We start from the raw sequence: 18,547 nt of genomic DNA on the forward strand, positions 1-18,547 counted from the left end.
ACAGTTTTTGAGATTTGTTTTGTGAATATTACCTATATATTACTTATACTTAGGATTATTATATAATACCTTAAGAGATTATTGTGAAATATCTTAGGAACTTATAACTACATATTGTTCTTGGTAATAATAGCATTAGAATTATTTGGATATTTTATATATCTCCTAGAACATGTAGATAATCTTTTAGCCTCTGATATATTCTTATTCCTTAATATTTTAGCATGAATCATAGATAGAACATTTGTTACATGATTTTTATCTTTATAGCTTTAAAAATAGTCTCCTATAATTTAGTTATCTTTAGTTTTTTCGGTTTTACCTTATCTTTATATTCATACAGAGGATTTTTAGAGACTCCTAGGAAAATATTTATACCTAGAAGATAAGTAATTAGAAGAACCCCAAATAATTCACCTCTAAATACGCCAGATTAAAGCAGATTAAAGTAGTACCCCTTCTAATTGGTTTCTAGAGCGAGGGAGGTTTCTAGAGGGAGGGAGGGAGGGAGGGAGGGAAGGACAGAGGCTAAGTGTTCTGACATAACATTAAAAGACAAAAGCGTTTTAGGAACTAGCTTCCGGCTAAGTGGTCTGACAGAACATTAAAAGACAACAATGTTTTAAAAAGTACCTTCTGGAAGTTTTTACAACTATCTTTTCCTTCTCTTACGATTGCTTTCATGCTTATACTTTTCATAATATTAGGCATCGCTCTTTTTACCTTAATACTTACTGCTTTTATTGTGTGTTGAGTATTTTTGTTTTTGTTCATATTTACTACTTTATTTTAAGACATTATTACAAAAAGGTATATAAGGCTGGAAATTACTGGATGAGGGCTAAGCCCTGAAAAACGCCTCTACCTCAGTTGAGCCAAGCGTTGCTCTCGGTTGTCACAACGCCGATGTACCTTTTTATGTATATTTGGTTAATTAATAAGATAATAACACAATTTTTGAGATTTGTTTTGCGAATATTACCTATATATTACTTATACTTAGGATTATTATGTAATACCTTAAGAGATTATTGTGCAATATCATAGGAAAATATAGCTACATATTGTTCTTGGTAATAATAGCAATAGAATTATTTGGATATTTTATATTTCTCCCAGAACAATTAGATAATCTTTTAGCCTCTGATATATTCTTATTCCTTAATATTTTAGCCTGAATCATAGATAGAACCTTAGATACATGATTTTTATCTTTATAGCTTTAACAATAGTCTTCAGTAATTTAGTTATCTTTAGTTTTGTCTGTTTTACCTTATCTTTATATTCATATAGAAGATTTGTAGAGACACCTAGGCAATATTTATACCTAGAAGACAAGTAATTAGAAGACCCACAAATAATTCACCTCTAAATACTCCAGATTAAAGTAGATTAAAGTAGTACCCATCGGGAGGGAGGGAGGGAGGAAGGGAGGCTAAGTATTCAGTTTGACAGAACATTAACAGACAGAAGCGTTTTAGGAACTACCTTCTGGAAGTTTTTACAACTATATTTTCCTTCTCTTACGATAGCTTTCATGCTTATACTTTTCAAAATATTAGGCATTGTTCTTGTTACCTTAGTACTTACTGCTTTTATTGTATGTTGAGTATTCTCGTTTTTGTTGATATTTACTACTTTATTTTAAGACGTTATTACAGAAAGGTATATAAGGCTGAAAACTACTTGGTGAGGGCTAAGCCCTGACAAACGCCTCTGCCTCAGTTGAGCCAAGCATTGCTCTTGGTTGTCACAATGCCGCTGTACCTTTTTATGTATATTTGGTTAATTAATAAGATCATAAAACAGTTTTTGAGATTTGTTTTGTGAATATTACCTATATAGTACTTATACTTAGGATTATTATATAATACCTTAAGAGATTATTGTGCAATATCATAGGAACTTATAGGTACATATTCTTGTTGGTAATAATAACATTAGAATTATTTGGATATTTTATCTTTCTCCCAGAACAAGTAGATAATCTTTTAGCCTCTGATATATTTTTATTCCTTAATATTTTAGCCAGAATCATAGATAGAACCTTAAATACATGATTTTTATCTTTATTGCTTTAACAATAGTCTTTTTTAATTTAGTTATCTTTAGTTTTTTCTGGTTTACCTTATCTTTGTATTCATATAGAAGATTTGTAGAGACTCCTAGGCAAATATTTATACCTAGAAGATAAGTAATTAGAAGAACCCCAAATTATTCACCTCTAAATACTCCAGATTAAAGCAGATTAAAGTAGTACCCCTCCGAATTGGTATCTAGAAGGAGGGAGGGAGGGAGGATGGGAGGCTAAGTGTTCTGACAGGACATTAAAAGACATAAGCGTTTTAGAAACTACCTTCTGGAAGTTTTTACAACTATCTTTTCCTGATTGTTTCATGCTTATACTTTTCATAATATTAGGCATCATTCTTGTTACCTTAATACTTACTGCTTTTATTGTGTGTTGAGTATTTTCGTTTTTGTTCATATTTACTACTTTATCTTAAGACGTTAATACAGAAAGGTATATAAGGCTGGAAACTACTGGGTGAGGGCTAAGCCCTGACAAACACCTCTACCTCAGTTGAGCCAAGCGTTACTCTTGGTTGTCACAACGCTGCTGTACCTTTTTATGTATATTTGGTTAATTAATAAGATAATAAAACAGTTTTTGAGATTTGTTTGCCGAATATTACCTTTATATTACTTATACTTAGGATTATTATATAAATACCCTACGAGATTATTGTGCAATATCGTAGGAACTTGTAGCTACATGTTGTTATTGGTAATAATAGCATTAGAATTATTTGGATATTTTATATTTCTCCCAGAACAATTAGATAATCTATTAGCCTCTGATATATTCTTGTTCCTTAATATTTTAGCCTAAATCATAGATAGAACCTCAGATACATGATTTTTATCTTTATAGCTTTAACAATAGTCTTCTGTAATTTAGTTATCTTTAGTTTTGTTTGTTTTACCTTATCTTTTTATTCATATAGAAGACTTGTAGAGACACATAGGCAATATTTATACCTAGAAGACAAGTAATTAGAAGAGCCCCAAATAATTCACCTCTAAATACTCCAGATTAAAATAGATAAAAGCAGTACCCCTCGGGAGGGAGGGAGGGAGGGAGGGAGGAAGGGAGGCTAAGTGTTCTGTTTGATAGAACATTAACAGACAGAAGCGTTTTAGGAACTACCTTCTGGAAGTTTTTACAACTATATTTTCCTTCTCTTACGATTTCTTTCATGCTATACTTTTCACAATATTAGGCATCATTCTTGTTACCTTAATACTTACTGCTTTTATTGTATGTTGAGTATTTTCATTTTTGTTGATATTTACTACTTTTATTTTAAGACGTTATTACAGAAAGGTATATAATGCTGAAAACTACTGGGTGAGGGCTAAGCCCTGACAAACGCCTCTGCCTCAGTTGAGCCATGCGTTGCTCTCGGTTGTCACAACGTCGATGTACCCTTTTATGTATATTTGGTTAATTAATAAGATCATAAAACAGTTTTTGAGATTTCTTTTGCGAATATTACCTATATATTACTTACACTTAGGATTATTATATAATACCTTAAGAGATTATTGTGCAATATCATAGGAACTTATAGGTACATATTCTTGTTGGTAATAATAACATTAGAATTATTTGGATATTTTATCTTTCTCCCAGAACAAGTAGATAATATTTTAGCCTCTGATATAGTTTTATTGCTTAATATTTTAGCCAGAATCATAGATAGAACCTTAGATACATGATTTTTAGCTTTATATCTTTAACAATAGTCTTTTGTAGTTTAGTTATCTTTAGTTTTTTCTGGTTTACCTTATCTTTATATTCATACAGAAGATTTGTAGAGACTCCTCGGCAAATATTTATAACTAGAAGACAAGTAATTAGAAGAACCCCAAATAATTCACCTCTAAATACTCCAGATTAAAGTAGATTAAATTAGTACCCCTCTGAATTGGTATCTAGAGGGAGGGAGGGAGGATTGGAGGCTAAGTGTTTTGACATGACATTAAAACACATAAGCGTTTTAGGAACTACCTTCTGGAAGTTTTTACAACTATCTTTTCCTTCTCTTACGATTGCTTTCATGCTTATACTTTTCATAATATTAGGCATCATTCTTGTTGCCTTAATACTTACTGCTTTTATTGTGTGTTGAGTATTTTTGTTTTTGTTCATATTTACTATTTTATTTTAAGACATTATTACAGAAAGGTATATAAGGCTGGAAACTATTGGGTGAGGGCTAAGCCCTGACAAACGCCTCTACCTCAGTTGAGCCAAGCGTTGCTCTCAGTTGTCACAACGCCGCTGTACCTTTTTATGTATATTTGGTTAATTAATAAGATAATAAAACAGTTTTTGAGATTTGTTTTGCGAATATTACCCATATATTACTTATACGTAGGATTATTGTATAAATACCTTAAGAGATTATTGTGCAATATCATACGAACTTATAGCTACATATTGTTCTTGGTAATAATAGCATTAGAATTATTTGGATATTTTATATTTCTCCCTGACAAATTCGATAATCTTTTTGCCTCTGATATATTCTTATTCCTTAATATTTTAGCTAGAATCATAGAGAGAACCTTAGATACTTGATTTTTATCTCTATAGCTTTAACAAGTCTTTTGTAATTTAATTATCTTTAGTTTTGTCTATTTTATTTTATCTTTATATTCATACAGAAGATTTGTAGAGACTTCTAGGCAAATATTTATACCTAGAGGACAAGTAATTAGAAGAACCCAAATAATTCTCCTCTAAATTCTTCAGATTTATGCAGATTAAAGTAGTACCCCTCCGAATTGGTATCGAGAGGGAGGGAGGGAGGGGAGCGAGGGTGGGAGGGAGGCTAAGTATTTTGACAGAACATTAAACGACATAAGCGTTTTTGGAACTAACTTCTGGCTAAGTGTTCTGACAGAACATTAAATGACAGAAGTGTTTTAGGAACTATCTTCTGGAAGTTTTTACAACTATCTTTTCCTTCTCTTACGATTGCTTTCATGCTTATACTTTTCATAATATTAGGCATCGTTCTTGTTACCTTAATACTTACTGCTTTTATTGTGTGTTGAGTATTTTCGTTACGTTCATATTTACAACTTTATTTTAAGATGTTATTACAGAAAGGTATATAAGGTTGGAAACTACTGGGTGAGGGCTAAGCCCTGACAAACTCCTCTGCCTCAGTTGAGCCAAGCATTGCTCTTGATTGTCACAATGCCGCTGGGCCTTTTTATGTATATTTGGTTAATTAATAAGATAATAAAACAGTTTTTGTGATTTGTTTTGCGAATATTACCTATGTATTACTTATACTTAGGATTATTATATAATACCTTAAGAGATTATTGTGCAGTATCATAGGAACTTATAGCTACATATTGGTCTTGGTAATAACAGCATTAGAATTATTTGGATATTTTATCTTTCTCCCTGAACAAGTAGACAATCTTTTAGCTTCTGATATATTCCTATTCCTTAATATTTTAGCCAGAATCATAAATAGAACCTTAGATACATGATTTTTATCTTTATAGCTTTAACAATAGTGTTCTATAATTTAGTTATCTTTAGTTTTGTCTGTTTTACCGTATCTTGATATTCATACAGAAGATTTGTAGAGACACCTAGGCAAATATTTATACCTAGAAGACAAGTAATTAGAAGAACCCATAATAATTCACCTCTAAATACTCTAGTTTAAAGCAGATTAAATTAGTACCCCTCCGAATATGTATTTAGAGGGAGGGAGGGAGGGAGGCTAAGTGTTCAGACAGAACATTAAAAGACAAAAGTGTTTTAGGAACTACCTTCTTGCTTAGAGTTATGACAGAACAATAAAGGACAGAAGCGTTTTAGGAACTACCTTCTGGAAGGTTTTACAACTATCTTTTCCTTCTCTTATGATTGCTTTCATGCTTATACTTTTCATAATATTAGGCATCGTTCTTGTTACCTTAATACTAACTGCTTTTATTGTGTTGAGTATTTTTGTTTTTGTTCTTATTTACTACTTCATTTTAAGTCGTTATTACAGAAAGGTATATCTGGCTGGAAGCTTCTGGGTGAGGGCTAAGCCCTGACAAACGCCTCTGCCTTAGTTGAGCCAAGCATTGCTCTCGGTAGTCACAACGTCGCTGTACCTTTTTATGTATATTTGGTTAATTAATAAGATAATAAAACAGTTTTTGAGATTTGTTTTCCGAATATTACCTATATATTACTTATACTTACGATTATTATATATTACCTTAAGAGATTATTATGCAATATCAAAGGAACTTATAGCTACATATTGTTCTTGGTTGTAAAAGCATTAGAATTATTTGGATATTTTATATTTCTCCTAGAACAAGTAGATAATATTTTAGCCTCTGATATATTCTTATTCCTTAATATTTTAGCCCGAATCATAGATAGAACCTTAGATACATGATTCTTATCTTTATAGCTTTAACAATAGTCTTCTGTAATTTTTTTATCTTTAGTTTTGTCTATTTTACCGTATCTTTATATTCATACAGAAGATTTGTAGAGACTCCTTGGCAAATATTTATACCTAGAAGACAAGTAATTAGAAGAACCCCAAATAATTCACCTCTAAATACTCCAGATTAAATCAGATTAAAGTAGTACCCCTCAGGAGGGAGGGAGGGAGGGAGGGAGGCTAAGTGTTCTGTCTGACAGAACATTGAAAGACAGAAGCATTTTAGGAACTGCCTTCTGGAAGTTTTTACATCTAGCTTTTCCTTCTCTTACGATTGCTTTCATGCTTATACTTTTCATAATATTAGGCATCGTTCTTGTCCCCTTAATACTTACTATTTTTATTGTGTGTTGAGTATTTTCATTTTTTTTTCGTATTTACTACTTTATTTTAAGACGTTATTATAGAAAGGTATATAAGGCTGGAAACTACTGGGTGAGGGCTAAGCCCTGACAAACGCCTCTGCCTCAGTTGAGCTAACATTGCTCTCGGTTGTCACAATGCCGTTGTACCTTTTTATGTATATTTGGTTAATTAATAAGATAATAAAACAATTTTTTAGATTTGTTTTGCGAATATTACCTATATATTACTTATACTTAGCATTATTATACCTTAAGAGATTATTGTGCAATATCATAGGAACTTATAGCTACATATTGTTCTTGGTAATAGTAGCATTAGAATTATTTGGATATTTTATATTTCTCTCAGAACAATTAGATAATCTTTTAGCCTCTGATATATTCTTATTCCTTAATATTTTAGCCAGAATCATAGATAGAACCTTAGATACATGATTTTTATCTTTATAGCTTTAACAATAGTCTTCTGTAATTTAGTTATCTTTAGTTTTGCCTGTTTTACCTTATATTTATTTATATTCATACAGAAGATTTGTAGAGACTCGAAGGCAAATATTTATACCTAGAGGACAAGTAATTAGAAGAACCCCAAATAATTCACCGCTAAACACTCTTGATTAAAGCTGTTTAAAGTAGTACCCCTCCGAATTGGTATCTAGAGGGAGGGAGGGAGGGAAGGAGGGAGGGAGGCTAAGTGTTCTGACAGAAGCATTTAAGGAACTACCTTCTTGCTAAGTGTTCTGATAGAACATTAAAAGACAGAAGCGTTTTAGGAACTACCTTTTGGAACTTTTTACAACTATCTTTTCCTTCTCTTACGATTGTTTTCATCCTGATACTTTTCATAATATTAGGCATCGTTCTTCTTACCTTAATACTTACTCCTTTTATTTTGTCTTGAGTATTTTTGTTTTAATTCATATTTACTACTTTATTTTAAGACGTTATTACAGAAAGGTATAAATGGCTGGAAACTATTGGGTGAGGGCTAAGCCCTGACAAACGCCTCTGCCTCAGTTGAGCCAAGCGTTGCTCTCGGTTGTCACAACACTGTTGTACCTTTTTATATATATTTGGTTAATTATTAAGAAAATAAAACAGTTTTTGAGATTTGTTTTTCGAATATTACCTATATATTACTTATACTTAGGATTATAATATAATACATTAAGAGATTATTGTGCAATATCATAGGAACTTATAGCTACAAATTGTTCTTGGTAATAATAGCAATAGAATTATTTGGATATTTTATATTTGTCCCAGAACAATTAGATAATCTTTTAGCCTCTGATATATTCTTATTCCTTAATATTTTAGCCAGAATCAAAGATAGAACCTTAGATACATGATTTTTATCTTTATAGCTTTAACAATAGTGTTTTTTAATTTAGTTATCTTTAGTTTTGTCTGTTTTACCTTATCTTTATATGCCTACAGAAGATTTGTAGAGACTCCTAGGCAAATATTTATACCTAGAAGACAAGTAATTAGAAAAAACCCCAAATAATTCACCTCTAAATACTCTAGATTAAAGTAGGTTAAAGTAGTACACCTCCGAATTGGTATCTAGAGGGAGAGAAGGAGGGAGGGAGGGGAGGAAGGGCGGGCGTGAGGCTAAGTGTTCTGACAGAACATTAAAAGACAGAAGCGTTTTAGGAGCTACCTTCTGGCTAAATGTTCTGACAGAACATTAAAAGACAAAAGCGTTTTAGGAACTACCTTCTGGAAGTTTTTACAACTACCTTTTCGTTCTCTTACGATTGCTTTCATCCTTATACTTTTCATAATATTAGGCATCATTCTCTTTACCTTAATACTTACTGCTTTTATTGTGTGTTGAGTATTTTCGTTTTTGTTCATATTTTCTTCTTTATTTTAAGACGTTATTACAGAAAGGTATATAAGGCTAGAAACTACTGGGTGAGGGCTAAGCCCTGACAAACGCCTCTGACTCAGTTGAGCCAAGCTTTGCTCTCGGTCGTTACAACACCGCTGTACCTTTTTATGTATATTTGGTTAATTAATAAGATAATAAAACAGTTTTTGAGATTTGTTTTGCAAATATTACCTATATATTACCTACACTTAGGATTATTATATAATACCATAAGAGATTATTGTGCAATATCATAGGAACTTATAGCTACGTATTGTTCTTGGTAATAATAGCAATAGAATTATTTGGATATTTTGTATTTCTCCGAGAACAAGTAGATAATCTTTTATCCTCTGATATATTCTTATTCCTTAATATTTTAGCCAGAATCATAGATAGAACCTTAGATACATGATTTTCATCTTTATAGCTTGAACAATAGTGTTCTGTAATTTAGTTATCTTTAGTTTTGTCTGTTTTACCTTATCTTTATATTCATACAGAAGATTTGTAGAGACTCCTAGGCGAATATTTAGTCTTAGAAGACAAGTAATTAGAAGAACCCCAAATAATTCACCTCTAAATACTCCAGATTAAAGCAGATTAAAGTTGCACCCCTCCGAATTGGTATCTAGAGGGAGGGAGGGAGGGAGGGAGACTAAGTGTTCTGACAGAATATTAAAGACAAAAGCGTTTTAGGAACTTCCTTCTGGCTAAGTGTTCTGACAGAACATTAAATGACAGAAGCGTTTTAGGAACTACCTTCTGTATGTTTTTGCAACTATCTTTTCCTTCTCTTACAATTGCTTTCATGCTTATACTTTCATAATAATAGCCATCGTTCTTGTAACCTTAATACTTACTGTTTTTATTGTGTGTTGAGTATTTTCGTTTTGGTTCATATTTACTACTTTATTTTAAGACGTTATCATAGAAAGGTATATAAGGTTGGAAACTACTGGGTGAGGGCTAAACCCTGACAAACGCCTCTGCCTCAGTTGAGCCAAGCATTGCTCTCCGTATTCACAACACCACTGTACCTTTTTATGTACATTTTTTTAATTAATAAGATAATAAAACAGTTTTGGAGATTTGTTTTGCGAATATTACCTATATATTACTTATAACTAGGATTATTATATAATACCTTAAGAGATTATTGTGCAATATCATAGGAACTTTTAGCTACATATTTTTCTTGGTAATAATAGCATTAGAATTATTTGGATATTTTATCTTTCTCCCAGAACAAGTAGATAATCTTTTAGCCTCTGATATATTCTTATTCCTTAATATTTTAGCCAGAATCGTAGATAGAACCTTAGATACATGATTTTTATCTTGATAGCTTTAACAATAGTGTTATGTAATTTAGTTATCTTTAGTTTTGTCTGTTTTACCTTATGTTTATATTCATGCAGAAGATTTGTAGAGACTCCTAGGCAAATAATTATACCTAGAAGACAAGTAATTTGAAGAACCCCAAATAATTCACCTCTAAATACTCCAGATTAAAGCAGATTAAAGTAGTACCCGTACGAATTGGTACCTAGAGGGAGGGTGGGAGGGAGGGAGGCTAAGTGTTCTGACAGATCATTAAAAGAGAGAAGCGTTGTAGGAACAACCTTCTGGAAGTTTTTACAACTATCTTTTCCTTCTCTTACAATTGCTTTCATGCTTATACTTTTCATAATATTAGGCATTAGTCTTGTTACCTTAATACTTATTGCTTTTATTGTGTGTTGAGTATTTTTGTTTTTATTCATATTTACTACTTTATTTTAAGTCGTTATTACAGAAAGGTATATAAGGCTGGAAATTACTAGGTGAGGACTAAGCCCTGACAAATGCCTCTGCCTCAGTTGAGCCAAGCGTTGGTCTCGGTTGTCACAATGCCGTTGTACCTTTTTATGTATATTTGGTTAATTAATAAGATCATAAAACTATTTTTGAGATGGTTTTTGCGAATATTACCTATATATTACTTATACTTAGGATTATTATATAATACCTTAAGAGATTATCGTGCAATATCATAGGAACTTATAGCTACATATTTTTCTTTGTAATAATAGCATTATAATTATTTGGATATTTTATATTTCTCCCTGAACAACTAGATAATCTTTTAGCCTCTGAAATATTCTTATTCCATAATATTTTAGCCAGTATCATAGATAGAACCTTACATACATGATTTTTATCTTTATAGCTTTAACAAGTCTTTTGTAATTTAGTTACCTTTAGTTTTGTCTGTTTTACCTTATCTTTATATTCATACAAAAGATTGGTAGAGACTCCTAGGCAAATATTTATACCCAGAGGACAAGTAATTAGAAGAACCCCAAATAATTCACCTCTAAATACTTCAGATTAAAGCAGATTAAAGTAGTACCCCTCCGAATTGGTATCGAGAGGGAGGGAGGGAGGCAGGCTAAGTGTTCTTACAGAACATTAAACGACAGAAGCGTTTTAGGAACTACCTTCTGGCTATGTGTTCTGACAGAACATTAAAAGACAGAAGTGTTTTAGGAACTACCTTCTTGGAGTTTTTACAACTATCTTTTCCTTCTCTTACGATTGCTTTCGTGCTTATACTTTTCATAATATTAGGCATCAGTCTTGTTACCTTAATACTTATTGCTTTTATTGTGTGTTGAGTATTTTTCATTTTTGTTCATATTTACTACTTTATTTTAAGCCGGTATTACAGAAAGGTATATAAGGCTGGAAACTACTGGGTGAGGGCTAAGCCCTGACAAACGCCTCTGCCTCAGTTGAGCCAAGCGTTGCTCTCGGTTGTCACAACGCTATTGTACCTTTTTACGTATATTTGGTTAATTAATAAGATAATAAAACATTTTTTGAGATTTGTTTTATGAATATTACCTATATATTACAGATACTTTGGATTATTATAAAATACCTTAAGAGATTATTTCCAATATCATAGGAACTTATAGCTACATATTGTTCTTGGTAGTAATAGCAATAGAATTATTTGGATATTTTATATTTCTCCCAGAACAAGTAGATAATCTTTTAGCCTCTGATATATTCTTATTCCTTAATATTTTAGCCAGAATGATAGATAGAACCTTAGGTACATGATTTTTATCTTTATAGCTTTAACAACAGTGTTCTGTAATTTAGTTATCTTTAGTTTTGTCTGTTTTACCATATCTTTATATTCATACAGAAGATTTGTAGAGAATCCTAGGCAAATATTTATACCTAGAAGACAAGTAATTAGAAGAACTCCAAATAATTCACCTCTAAATACTCCAGATTAAAGCAGATTAAAGTAGTTCCCCTCCGAATTGGTATCTAGAGGGTGGGAGGGAGGGATGGAGGCTAAGTGTTCTGACATAACATTGAAAGACTGAAGCGTTTTAGGAACTACCTTTTGAATGTTTTTACAACTATCTTTTCCTTCTCTTACGACTGCTTTCATGCTTATACTTTTCATAATATTAGGCATCGTTCTTGTTACCTTAATACTTTCTGCTTTTATTGTGTGTTGAGTATTTTCGTTTTTGTTCATATTTACTACATTTTAAGACGGTATTACAGAAAGGTATATAAGGCTGGAAACTACTATGTGAGGGCTAAGCCCTGACAAACGCCTCTGCCACAGTTGAACCAAGCGTTGCTCTAGGTTGTCACAATGCTGCTGCACCTTTTTATGTATATTTGGTTAATTAATAAGATAATAAAATAGTTTTTGAGATTTGTTTTGCGAATATTACGTATATATTACTTATACTTAGGAGTATTATATAATACCTTTAGAGATTATTGTGCAATATCATAGGAACTTATAGCTACATATTATTCTTGGTAATAATAGCATTAGAATTATTTGGATATTTTATATTTATCCCAAAACAATTAGATAATCTTTTAGCCTCTAATATATTCTTATTCCTTAATATTTTAGCCAGAATCATAGATTGAACCTTAGATACATGATTTATATCTTTATAGCTTTAACAAGTCTTCTCTAATTTAGTTATCTTTAGTTTTGTTTGTTTTACCTTATCTTTATATTCATACAGAAGATTTGTAGAGACTCCTAGGCAAATATTTATACCTAGAGGACAAGTTATTAGAAGAACCCTAAATAATTCACCTCTAAATACTCTTGATTAAAGCATATTAAAGTAGTACCCCTCCGAATTGGTATCGAGAGGGAGGGAGGGGTGGGAGGGAGGCTAAGTGTTTTGACAGAACAATAAACGATAGAAGCGTTTTAGGAACTATCTTCTTGCTAAGTGTTATGACAGAACATTAAAAGACAGAAGCGTTTTAGGAACTACCTTCTGGAAGTTTTACAACTATCTTTTCCTTCTCTTACGATTGCTTTCATGCTTATACTTTTCATTATATTAGGCATCGTTCTTGTTACCTTAATACTTACAACTTTTATTGTGTGTTGAGTATTTTTTGTTTTTGTTCATATTTACTACTTTATTTTAAGACGTTATTGCAGAAAGCTATATAAGGCTGAAAACTACTGGGTGAGGGCTAAGCCCTGACAAATGCCTCTGCCTTAGTTGAGCCAAGCGTTGCTCTCGGTTGTCACAATGTCGTTGTACCATTTTATGTATATTAGATGCCAAGATTGTTTTCCCTAATAAAAAAATCCTTAATATTAGATGCCTTAGTAGACTCTGGCTGTACAAAATGTATCGTCCATAGAAAACTTGTTCCCCCTCAGTTTTTCAAGAAAACAACTAAACAAGTTTTTTAGCCAACAAGTAGATGGTACTTATAACCCATATACCACCGATTTCGATGAAGGAAAAATTCAATTCTTTACCAACTGCTCCACCTTTTCTAGATCTTATTCTTTACCTTTGACATGGGTTAGAGCGTTGCTAATATACTTTTATGTATTATATGTTAAACACACACAATATATAAAACTTAGCAAACAATAAACGCAGTAAGTACTAAAGCGATAAGAACAATTCCTAAGGTTATGAAAAGCACAAGCATAGAGAATCTTTTAGGTTCCTATATATTCTTAATTATTAATATTATAGTTAGTATCGTAGATACATGATCTTTGTCTTTATAGTCTTAGTAATAGTTTTCTGTAATTTGGTTATTTTTTGTTTTATCTGTTTTACTTTGTCTTTATATTCTTATAGAAGATTCGTAGAAACCCCTAGGCAAATCTTTATACCTAGATGACAAATGGTAAGGAGACCTGCAAATCATTCAGCTTTAAATACTCCAGATTAATCAGTACCCCCTCCAAATTGGTATCAGAGCCCTAAGACCTGGAACCCTCCAAAAAACTAGATTATTTAGACCTTAGACTTCCATCAAGATTTGAGATAAAATATATAGGACCTAATTCCCTTAGGTGTCATTTCAACTGTGAAGAACATATTTTACATGGGAATAATCCCCAATTAAATACTATAACATATCTTATTATAAGTCTAGGTAATAATCTTCAAACAAAGTAACCGAAATAGAATTCACTTTAACTAAGATACAAGACGAAATTAAGACTTTAAAAATAAAAACAGAAAAACTCTCTGAGAATTTAGACTATCTAAAAAGTAGTAAAGGATCGCAACAAAATATTGATAAAGAAATAGATTTAATATCCTAGAAATTGAAAGGTATCACAATAAAAGCCAGAACCTCCTTAGCTAAAAAACCATGGCACTATCACAGCAAGGTGAAGGATTTACCTCAGAAATAGGAAGTTCTTCTAGAAACCTTAATATAATAGACAGAATAACAGGAAGGAGAAGTGTAGACCAAAGAGATATACAATTAGATGAAATAATAGATATAGATCAAGACATTACTATATTTAGAAATAACCAATTAAACGTTCTTAACCCCAGACAATTATATAGAACATGACCATTAAACTTTAATACTGGATTATTTAGACATTACTGAGAAATCCAGATTAGTTGTGTAGGACAAGATTCTGTTAGCATTAACTTAATAGCAGAACAAGCCTTTAAAGAAATAGGGGTAAAAGGATTCATTTAGGTCTGATTGTAATAGGGGTAAAAGGATTAGGACAAAAACATCTAGTAACTAAAACCTTACTTAGTATCTACGATGATAGATGGGCAGACCCTAAAAAGGCAATGTTAGGAATCACTGAGGTTGATATGAATCAAAATGGAGGAATATTTTATTGCTCCCAAGACTTCTTTATTGGACTACAAAATTTTAGAAAATATATCAAAATAGGTATTCAGACAAAAGGATATGAATTATTTGTAGGAAACAATCTTTTATTGTGTATTAAATTCTTAGGAAGGTGTACTTGTTCTAGCACTACTAGGTTCAAGGTTAAAATAGATGTAGTTAATTTAATAGGAAAACAAAGGAATAAAATTAATTAAGCCTATTAAATATTCTACCGACATTTTAGCAGGATTAGAATGGAACCGTAAATTTAGAGAAGAAAAAATAATCAGTCCTGAAGAAAGTATCATGTACACAGATACTAAAGGTAACATAAATATTAGATTTAATAGCTATGAACAAAAGAATATAGAAGATACAAAATCAATCTCTAGTGAAAATTATGACCTAGTCAATATAGAATTAGAAATAGATGAGATAATAAGAATTATAAATATATATATATAGAGAGAGAGAGAAAGAGAGAGAGAGAGAGAGTCTGGTCTGCAGGTTCTATACCTAGGGCTTTTAGACAAGGGATGCAAGCTTCTGGGGAACACTGATTGCATTTAGCTCTTTGTTTTTTGCTAGGATACCAAGCACACTTAAAACAAGGATTATTATCTAACCCTGTATTCCATGACCACGTATGTACACATTCTGAAGTAGTGTCCACTCTTAAGGTTCTTAATTACTCAAAAAATATTTTTTTAATAGGGATCATTTTTTTTTAAATCAATTTTGGTGAGACGATTTGGCCTGCTCATTCATTCATGGGGTGCCATACTGTGAAAAGATCATGCTTGTAATGTTAGAGCGTAGGTGTTGCATGGGTTCAGTTATGCAGTGGAAAGTTGAATTTACTTACCTGTGTCGGCCTAGTTGCGTCCTTGGGATAACCCACACTAGTCAACCTCCCTTGCATACAAATAGTTGGCACACAATAAACCTTTTCTCATATACACAAATCTGTCTACATACAAGATATTTGAGCACTCCTTTGAGTTTCTATGTCAATGTCTGATTGATTGGCACTCATCCAGCCCCCCTATATATAGTTGGGGAAATTGCTGGCCATATGCCCCTTCGAATGGTCATGTGCTTCTTGGCGCATGCCTCCTCATGTACAACCGCCCCAGCTAACACCCCATGGCCCACGTGACTAGAAACCATTTAGGAACCATTATAAGCTGATTTTTTATGGTAGCGCCTTTGGGAACCTGGGTTTGGATGGTTTTGGCGGGGTGATTTTTTATCCGGGCGGCACTGCCATACTCTCTTACTGTGGCCCTCTAGGAATTGCTGACTCGACCATTGCTGAGCTCTCTGGTCTCCTTCACGGCTTGTGTATTTTTAAGGATCGCTTTAGTGGTCTCCTTATCATGGAGGGAGACTCCAAGGTCATCATCGGATGGTGCTCCACCTCATCCTTCCCCCCGTGGCGTCACTGTCAAATTTTTCTTGATATTTTGGATATTGTATCCACCATTTCTTGTACTTCGTCTCATATACTTAGATCAGCCATTTCAGTTGCTGATTTGTGTGCCTATTCCCCCCTTCAATCTTTTGTTGTTAGGGGAGGTCTCCCTTGATGTATCTTCCCTTTCTTTGAAATAAGTTTATGATCATTAAAAAAAAATTTGGCTGCCACTAATCTATCTTGCCTCCATGCCTTGGTGTTCAGGCACTAGTCCGTATGTGCCCAGCCTATACGTGCAGTGCCTAGGGGTGGCATCGAGTCCAGTCGAGCCGAGTTTGAATCTGCATATGTTCAAGTTGGGCTTGATTTAAATACTTCGAACTCAAGCTAGAGCCGAGCCCAGCCTTAAGCTTAAAATTGGAATTGAGCTTGAGTAGGGTTCAAGCTCCAACCTACATTTAAAACTTTTCATAAAATACAAGTCAAATAAACTGTGCATAAAATTATGCATAAATTTTACTAAAAATTGGGTATGACCTTTGTACATAAACTCTGAATAATATTGTCTATAAACTCTACATAAAATTGTTTATAAACACTGTATAATATTATGCCAATGTGACTTATATGAAAACATGACCTATATACAAAATGTGACTTTTATATACGTTTCCCACTCTCTTGAGCCTAGCCAAACTTGAACCTGTATATGTTCGAGCTTTGCTTGATTTGAATACTTTGAACTTGAGTTCAAGCTCAAGCTTAGCTTTGAGACTAAAATTGGAATTGAACTCAACCCCAAGAATTTTAACCAAATTTGAGCTCAAGCTCGAACTTTAACCTACATTTAAAACTTTCCATAAAATACATATTTAATATTAAGTTCAAAGAATCTTAAAAGTATGGAAACCAAATAGAGATAATCTTGCATATCAGAGTTATTAAGAAACGAAATATGACTAGATCTATAACTCATAAAGGATCTCAAAATAATTTGTATCGCATAAATTCTGTACTACATTGCATGGAGAGAATAAGGATGAAGGAGATCAAATGGGATAAATGAGCTTACCTGTGGCTGACATATATTCCGTGACTTTTGTTCACAATGCCCAGGTCAGCAATGCCTAAATGCGGTTGTGCGATGAAGAGATTGAAAGTGCTGATGATGGAACTTGGTGGAAATAGGTTGAGGAAGGACTGAAATACGAAACTTCCCTAAAAATCTGAGCATGCATATTACCTGTGGTTGGTAATATGCATGCTCTCTTTTCTTTTCTTTTCCATTTTCCTTGTGCATCCAAACAAGAGAAACCACATTTCTCTTTTTTTTCTCTCTTATTTTTCATGGGCATCCAAACGAGAGAATCGATCTTTTAGTCCCATTCCTTGTCTTGAGTAAATCTTCCACAACGTCCGTCATTTCTGAATAATCGGTGCACCCAACACTATCAATAATACCATACGGTTTGACATTGTGCACAACCCCTTTAGGGAAAAACCTCACGGAAGGGAGCCAGTCCTGGTTATGAAAAAGCTGAGTCTCATCCCGCTCCGACCACAGATCGTAGCCTCCAGAGAACTGAGACCTATTAGCCAAAGCCTTCAACTGCTCATCAGCTTTGATGGAAAAGAGAGTTGGGGCTCGCTCAACAACCTCCCACGGTCGCTCAAGCTCAGAAACTGCGGCTCTAAGTTCCGCCCTCTGCCTCATTTCGTAAATCTGGCACTCGCGGCAAAGACGGGCCTTTAGGAGCTGTTTGGATTTTTTGGCTTGCATCCGCTTCCACTGCCATTTTGAGACTCCGTCGAGGTAGGTACAAGGCCCCCCACCCAGTTTGTCACGAGGTCAGATGAGCCTCACTCACTTAGGATAGTGGAATTCCAACTCCCGTGATGGCCTACCTTCAATCCGTCAAAGGTAGTACAACCTCTCGCCCCTTAGATCAACATTGCAAACTCCTTCCTCTCAAATGAAGCACGAGCAATGAAAATATAGAAAGACAATGGAATAGGAAGAGAAAGTAACCTTTTATTAATATTAGAGAAGATTACAAGGAGTGGTCGTCCAAGGTGGAAGGCCAGCACTCTACAAAAACTCTCCCTCTCATCTATGCTGAATGAATCTACAAAGGTTGAAAGCCTTGGTATTTATAGCTTCAACCCCTCCCCT

General features: G+C 33.1%; 1 protein-coding gene and 1 pseudogene across 1 annotated transcript; one reads left to right on the forward strand and one right to left on the reverse strand.

Moving 5' to 3' along the window:
* LOC137952574 (protein transport protein SEC23 D-like) overlaps nucleotides 1-18,547 on the forward strand; it is a 67,356-nt pseudogene that overhangs the window by 27,056 nt on the left and 21,753 nt on the right.
* Nucleotides 17,222-18,223, reverse strand: LOC137953461 (uncharacterized; the record flags this gene model as incomplete). The annotated part of the gene is made up of 3 exons (XM_068800876.1): nucleotides 17,222-17,339; nucleotides 17,447-17,574; nucleotides 17,789-18,223. Coding segments are annotated over 3 exons (681 nt in total), but the record flags the coding sequence as incomplete, so codon positions are not given.

The sequence above is a fragment of the Aristolochia californica genome, unplaced genomic scaffold, assembly GCF_029961685.1.
Source record: "Aristolochia californica isolate CCGP_79_NKW_82.1479 unplaced genomic scaffold, dmAriCali1.0.hap1 SCAF_16, whole genome shotgun sequence".
In the NCBI taxonomy this organism is placed as follows: domain Eukaryota; kingdom Viridiplantae; phylum Streptophyta; class Magnoliopsida; order Piperales; family Aristolochiaceae; genus Aristolochia; species Aristolochia californica.